The 7,105-nt window shown below is 62.3% G+C and overlaps 2 protein-coding genes across 2 annotated transcripts in view; both read right to left on the reverse strand.

The window, feature by feature from the left end:
* The window catches only part of SLC44A4 (solute carrier family 44 member 4), an 18,540-nt gene extending 17,706 nt beyond the window's left edge, over positions 1-834 (reverse strand). Inside the window, exon 1 of the mRNA XM_006154298.3 lies at positions 751-834. Within this exon, the coding sequence (XP_006154360.1) occupies positions 751-790 (40 nt within the window). The 5' untranslated portion in view covers positions 791-834. The remainder of the gene's footprint in view (positions 1-750) is intronic.
* A 374-nt stretch (positions 835-1,208) lies between these two features.
* Positions 1,209-7,105, reverse strand: part of EHMT2 (euchromatic histone lysine methyltransferase 2) — a 28,342-nt gene continuing 22,445 nt past the window's right edge. The window contains exons 19-28 of the mRNA XM_006154299.3: positions 7,013-7,103; positions 6,744-6,898; positions 6,490-6,657; positions 5,395-5,539; positions 5,048-5,125; positions 3,553-3,668; positions 3,388-3,474; positions 2,236-2,314; positions 1,924-2,099; positions 1,209-1,669 (exon numbers count right to left, since the gene is read on the reverse strand). Coding sequence (XP_006154361.1) covers positions 1,489-1,669; positions 1,924-2,099; positions 2,236-2,314; positions 3,388-3,474; positions 3,553-3,668; positions 5,048-5,125; positions 5,395-5,539; positions 6,490-6,657; positions 6,744-6,898; positions 7,013-7,103 — 1,276 coding nt within the window. The 3' untranslated portion in view covers positions 1,209-1,488. The remainder of the gene's footprint in view (positions 1,670-1,923; positions 2,100-2,235; positions 2,315-3,387; positions 3,475-3,552; positions 3,669-5,047; positions 5,126-5,394; positions 5,540-6,489; positions 6,658-6,743; positions 6,899-7,012; positions 7,104-7,105) is intronic.

The following is a 7,105-nucleotide window of genomic DNA, read 5'->3' on the forward strand; positions in this document are numbered from 1 at the left end:
TGCGTGCAGGGCCCCGGCCCTTACGGCTCACGGCTCCCACTGTCCTCGGAACCCCTGGGACCGGCTCCAGCTCTTTCTCCTCTCAGAACTGGGGGAGACTGCCCACTGCCTCCCTCTTCAGGCCCGGCCCCCCCACAGGAACCCCAGGAGGCCCTGCCTGAGTCCTCAAAGTACCTGGGACAGGCGCCCAGCCCTTGCTCCTGAGACCCCAGGGCAGGCCCCCAGGCCCCTCCCCTGAAGACTCTCAACCCCAAGCCCACACAGGGACCCCCAGCAGCACCCACCCCTCCTGCCTCTCCTCACAGAGACCCAAACAGGCAGATCCCAGCACCTCCCTTGCTCAGGGACCCAGGGACCCAGGGACGCAGGGACCCAGAGTCCAGGCCGCCCCAGCCTCACCTGCAGGCCCGCAGCTCACGCACTCCGGCCCCAGCCCTGCCTCCTTCCATCCGGGATGTTTCCCAGAGCACTGTCCTCAGGGGCCGAGGCCCAGCCTGAAACCCCCCCTTTTCCCAGGGACCCCTAATTTGTCACAGACACCCGAACCCCAGCTTCCCTCCCTGAAGGCTCCCCAGCAGCAGCCCCAGCCCCCATCCTCCTCCCAGCACCTGTCCGCTTCCTTCCCAGGCCCTCCCCTTAGGGACTTGGGACTCTCCTTCACCCCTCTGCCAGGAGCTAGCCCAGCACCGGCCCCTGCAGAGCCGGCCTCCCCTTCCTGCACAGGGTCCCAGCCTCAGCCCCCGACCTCACCATGGGCCTTGTCCTCGTCCTTGTCCTTCTTCCCCCCCATGGCTGTCTCTGGAGTGACTGGAGCCCTGGAGACCTGGCGTCTCACCTGCCAACGGCCCCGCCCTCCCACACGTCACTGCCCCACCCCTGCCGTGGTCCCTGACACACTCTAGTTCCTTCTTCTCGACTCCCTGCTCTGGGCCAGGAAGGGAGTCTGTGACAGGGGCTCAGGGTCTGCCTGCCGGGGGAACCATGGGCCCAGCTTCCCAATTTGCCCATGTCCTCCCCACTCTGTCAAAGGCTGAGATTCGCCCCCATCTAGGCCCTGACCAGACCGCTGCAGTGGTCCGAACCCCCCAAGCCGTCCACAGCCGCCACAGCCGTACAGCCTGCTTCCCATCCTGCTCTGCCCCTTGGACCCCCATTCCCTCTGGCTGTGTCCTCCCTCCCAGCACCCCCACTCCAACAATCACCCAGTGTATACTAAACCCAACGTTTATTGAGAACAAAAACCCAGGTGGCATAGAGGCCCGATTTCAATTCATCAAACATGGGCTGGGGTGGGGGTGGGGCGGCCAGCCCTGAAGTCACCTCCCAGGAGGAGCCAGCTCTGGGAGAGAGGGGCTGTCAGACCTCCAGGGCCTGGCTGGGGCTCTGCTGAGGAATGTGTGCAGGGGCAGTGGGGAGAGGGCAGCGCCCAGTGGCAGGGGCAGCTGGGGAGCTGGTGGCCCTCGGGGTGGGGCGGGCCGTGGTCCGTTCTCAGGTGCTGACGGGGGGCAGGGAGCCGAGCTCTGGCAGCAGCTCGGGGTGGGGGTCCAGGCGGGCCAGGCGGCTCTGCTCCAGGGCGATGGCCTCTGCGGAGTGCTTGCACTTCTCGGACCCACACTGGCAGGTGAAGTACTTGCTTTTGATGTCCCAGAAGCGGTCGCCATAGTCAAACCTGTGAGGAGCGTGGGGCTCATGGGACCTGAATCCGGCTGCCTGGCCAGAGCCCACGCCAAGGCCCAGTGGTCCCACTCCCCGGAAGGGACCCGGCACAGCTCCCCAGGTGGGCTCTCAGCCCTGGAGGACTTGGGGACTTGTGGCTCTAGGACCACCAGGGAACTTGCTAGGAACCCCCGACGGGGCCCAGCGCGCTGTTTCGAGGAATCCACGCCCGGAAATGGGCGCCCCCGGCCTCCGCCACAGGCTCACCCCAGCTCCTCCCCGGTCCGGATGTCCCGGGAACTGAAGAAGGCGATGCGTGGGAAGCGCAGGTCTTGGTGCAGCATGAAGACGCGGACGGGGATGATGTTGGGGTCACACAGGTGGTTGATGAAGCGGCTGATGTTGCCGTAGTAACGGGCGTCGATGCAGTAGACCTCTCCGTCCTGTGCGGAGGGCAGCGCTCTTCACACCCCGCCCCCACCCAGGCCCGCCCCCAGGCCCCAGGTTTCCCCTGCCGACGGCCCAGGGGGCTCGGAAAGCCAGCACCGGGAGGACGGGACGCACGGGCTCCCTGCCCACCTTGTTGTCCAAGTCGAAGAGGTAAGAGTCGTCCTCTCTCACGTCGGCCTCGGCATCGGAGATCAGCTCCCCTACGTACCTGTGGGCGCGAGCGGGCGGTTCTGACGGGCGGCTCCAGGCCGTCTCTCCTAGTGCACCCCTCTCCCGCTGTGCACCCCGCCTGCCACCGTGACTTCCAGACTGGCACTCCTGGGGCAGGGGTGGGCAACCCACGGAGCAGTGGGGGCCTGAAGGGGAGGGGAGGGAGCGCAGGGACCCCGGCAGGGGAGGGACAACACAGCACAGTCCCGCCAGCTGGAGGCCAGCGGTGGGGAAGCGGAAGGGCAGACGCCAGGCCTCTGGGGCGATGGGGTTAGCATTTGGGACAATGAGCTTGGGTGGGGAAACGGGTTCAGACACAGCGAGGTCTGTGCAGGTGGCAGGTGACACAGGGCTGCAGAGACAGAGCCACAGGAGCGAAGAGGAACTCGGGGAATGAGTCGGGTGTGAGGACACCCGTGGTTCGAAAGCAGAGGGGGGACTTGGTGCCGGGGAAGGGTGGGCAGGCTGGTCCAGGGTGAGGACAGACCAGGCAGCCAGAGCCGTGTAACGGGGCCGGGGTGGACGTGACGGTGGACAGCTGGATCAACAGGCGAGGGCAGGGCAGACTAGGGAGGGCGAACAGTGAGTGGACGGACGGTGGGAAACAGGCCCGGGAAAGGGCTCCTCGTCTAAGAGGCTGAGATGACACGGGGGAAAGCAGATGGTCGCTAGAATAGGCGAGTGGGGCTAAAGGTCCCCCAGCTCCTTTTTTTAAGGCCAAAAAAATGACCTACGTTTAGTCTGCGAGCCACGGCGCAGAGCCGGGGAGAGGGAGGGGTTACAGGGACTAGGACAAGAGGATGGGAAGGAACAGGCGGGCTGAGGAGCTGTTCCCCATTTCAGAGGGGGAAAGGCTCCGAGAAGTTAAAACTTGGCCAAGGACACCCGGGAGACAGGCGGGGCCCAAACCCAGGTCTGATTCCAGCTAGGCCGGGCGGGGAGAGGGGCTCTGAGTCCGTGAAACAGGCCAAGGTAGGGGGAGATGCGATCCATGGCGGGAGGGCAGAGCAGGCGGCCTGGAGCCAGCAGTGGCCGTGCCCCTGTCACCCCAGCCCCCTCCAGCAGACTCACTCGCATATGAAGGTCCCCTGCGGGATGGTCTGCAGGGCCCGGACCCCCCAGCCCATCTTGGCTGTCCGGTAGAGCTGTAGCCGCACCCTGAGGAGGAGAACGGGTGAGTTCGGACGGAGTCCCTGGGGGTGGGGCAGGGCAGGGGTGCGGCGGGAGGGGCCTCACTTGATGCCGCTCTGCACCACGCGGTTCTTGCAGTTCCTCCAGCAGGAGCATGCCTGGTTACACTCGAAAATCAGCGGGGGCTCGATCTTGTTAAATTCCTGGAGCAGCCGCCCGTCCTAGGGTGCAGAGGGAGGGAAGGCAGTGGTTTCTATGTGGGGCCCACCTCAGCTGCCCGAGACTTCCCAGGGTCCACAGAAAATCCCACTGCTGGGGCCGGGTGGGGCACAGCAGCAGTTCAACCGGACCCACACTGAGAAGGCCCCGAGTTCACACCTGTGCCTGGGGGTTGAGGCTGAGAACAGACCACAGCACAAAGACCTGGTTTGGGGTGCCTGTCCCTCTCTCAAAATAAACAAACTTGCAGGAGCAGCAGTTAGCGCAATGGCTATGTTGCTGGACTCCCACAGTTCGCGTCCCAGACCCGGTGGCTTAAAACTCACGCCGGGCATGTGTGCGTGCATGCCCAAGATCCCGAGAGGACAATGGAGAAGGGATTGCGGCATGGCCACCCCCCCTGGGGGGTGATTTCTCGCTTTCTGTCTCTCTGTCTGTCTGGCGAGCGCACACACCCTATAGCAAAAACCTCTCAAAAAAGAACAAAAACTTCTTAAATAAAACAAAAAACAAAACAAAACTTGGACTATCCCATGGCCTGGTGGTTGGGGAGCTGGATCCCACATGGCCAGTTGCACAGTTTAAGTCCCAGACCAGGGATTTGAAAACATGTCAGGTGGGACCAGCAGTTAGCATAATGGCTGTGTTGCTGGATTCCCACGTAGTTGACCACGGTTCGAGTCCCGGATCTGGTGGCTTAAACTCATACCAGGTGCGTGTGCGTGCGTGCCCAGGATCCTGAGAGGAAAATGGAGAAGGGATTGAGGCGTGGCCATCCCCCCTGAGGTGTGATTTCTCGCTTTCTATCTCTCTGTCTCTCTCTGTCTGGCGAGCGCACACGACCTATAGCAAAAACCTCTAAAAAAAAAAAAAAAACAACAAAACCAAACACATGTGTGGTGCATGTGCGCTCAAAATCCTGAGGACGGAAAACAAACACATGTCAGGTGCGTGTGTGCTCAAAATCCTGAGGACGGAGGATAAATGACTACGGTGTGGCCGTCCTCCTTGGGAGGCACTTTCTCACTTTCCCTCTCCCTCTTTGCCTCTTTCTTTGACGAGTGCATGTGCCCCCCACTGAATTAAGGGTAAAAAAATAAATCAGAACAAAAGGAGAAAAATCCATTGGCCCCAGTGCAGGGCCGGGAAGGACGGGGCTGGCGGGAGGCTGCGCACAGAGGACAGGGACCAGGAACTGCACAGCATCACTCGGGTTTTGCATGTGCCTGGGTGCGGCAGCCCATAGTCCTGGCACTGTCCCAGGACTCCCCAGTCTTGCCCTGGACTCTCTGTCACTTCCTCCATGGGGAAGGAGGTGGGAAGTTTCCCGAGTCGGCGTGGAGGTTGGCTTCCTGAAGGAGGGGCCAGGCGGGGCACGCACCTTGTCATACCAGCACCGGATGCTGAGCTGGCCGCACAGGCAGTTGGAGCTGGAGCAGTCGTCCACACACGTGCAGTGCTGGAGCAGGGGGCACAGTCAGCGGGACGCCAGGCCTCCTGCCCCCCACCCCGCCATCCCTTCTCTGGGTTCGCGTTTCAGAACAGGGGTGGTGATGGTCCCAGGGAGGGTATATCAAGACGCTGGCTCATAGGATACTCCCCAGGGACCTAGGATAAAGAACCCTTCCCTGGGCGGGACGCGACCCCTCTCCCTTGACCAGGTGCCCTTGTCGGCCTGTACGTGGCGGCTCTCGTGTCCCTTCGGGAGGCCCCGGGGCCCTCGCTCACCTGCAGGTGTGTGATGTTGCGGTCGATGTTCATGGTGGATGTCTCGCAGTTCTCGGAGATGTACTTGTAATCCTCAGGGCAGGGCTCCCCGTCCACACCGTTCACACAGGGGATGGGCACGTTCTCATAGCCCCGAGCCACGTCCCTGCGCCGTGACAGACAGGGCGGGGGCTAGAGCAGGGGTGAGGAGAGGGCTGGGGAGGTTCTGGGTCACAGGGAAAGGGATGGGGGAAGTTGTGAGGCTCATCAGGACATGGGGGATTTAAGTTGCTGGATGAAACGCAGGCCAGCCGGTTCAAGTCGGGTTTCAGGTACACAAGGAGTACCACGCTGGTGCGGGTCTGTCCCAGACACAGCCTGGGACATTCTTTTCTTTCTCTTTTTGTAAAAAGTTTTTGCCACAGGGCCCAGGTGCTCATCAGAGAGAGAGACAGTGAGAGGGAAAGTGAGAAATGACCCCCAGTGGGATGGCTATACCACAGCCCCCTCTTCTCCATTCTCTTCCTGGAATTGAGTATGAACACACTCGTGCCCGGTGTGATTTCCAAGCCACTGTGTCTGGGACTCAAATCGTGGCTGTTCATGGGAGTCCAGCACTGGGTCCACTATGCCACCTGCCGGTCCTGGCATGGGACATTCTTTTTTTTTGAGAGGTTTTCGCTATAGGGCGCGTGCGCTCGCCAGACAGAGAGAGACAGAGAGACAGAAAGCGAGAAATCACCTCCCAGGGGGGATGGTCACACCGCAATCCCTTCTCCTCCATTCTCCTCTCGGGATTGGACACATGCCCACCCGCCCGGCGTGATTTTTAAGCCACCGGGTCCGGGACATGAACCGCGGTCGACTACGTGGGAGTCCAGTGACATAGCCATTACGCTAACTGCTGGTTCCCAGTATGGGACATTCTTACACTACAAAAATGTGCCCACTCATCTGAAATTCTACCTCAGCTGACATCTCCTGATTTTATTTGCTTCTGTCAACCCTACTTGGGAGGGTGGTAGAGTCCCAGGAGGGTCTTGTGGGTGCTCTAAAGGTGCAGGGGGACCTGGGGTGGGGCGAGTAGCGGTCCTGGGCGCAGAGGCCCGGGCTCACCGGCAGATGATCCTCTCGGTGCGGATGGCCCGGTTCCCCACCCCGAGCCGGAGCTTCCGGTTGAGCTGGAGCGCGAACCACACGTCGGAGCGCTCAGGAGTCAGGTCCCATGCCGTGTCCCCCTCCTTGTTCCGCAGCTCAGGGTTGGCCCCACGGGACAGGAACAGCCTGGGGAGGGGACAGGGAGCCCATGCACGGTGCCTGCGGCTGCAACAACAGGGCTGGGGTGTGGGTGTGGGTGTGCGGGGGCTCACAGCACACAGTCGTGGTAGCTCTCCCGGGCCGCGATGTGCAGGGGCGTGTCCCCGTGGTAGTTGACAGCATGGAGGTCGCAGCGGGCGTTCAGGAGGACCTCCGCGATGGCCGCGCTCCCGGTGAAGGAGGCCCAGTGCAGGCAGATGTTCTCCTCCTGTGCAGGGGAGGGGACACGGCCAGTTTAGCCCGGCCCTTCGCTCTGGCCCCGCTCTGCTCAAGGGTCCGGGGCTGTCCCCACCTCCCCCCAGCCCTGCCCAAACCCGCTCACATTGTCAGTGAGGGTGACGTCGGCGCCCCGCGTCAGCAGCATGCGGATCACCTCGATGTGCTTGTGCTCAGCGGCCCAGATGATGGGCGTCCC

This window comes from Tupaia chinensis, unplaced genomic scaffold (genome assembly GCF_000334495.1).
Source record: "Tupaia chinensis unplaced genomic scaffold, TupChi_1.0 Scaffold000403_1, whole genome shotgun sequence".
In the NCBI taxonomy this organism is placed as follows: Eukaryota; Metazoa; Chordata; class Mammalia; order Scandentia; family Tupaiidae; genus Tupaia; species Tupaia belangeri.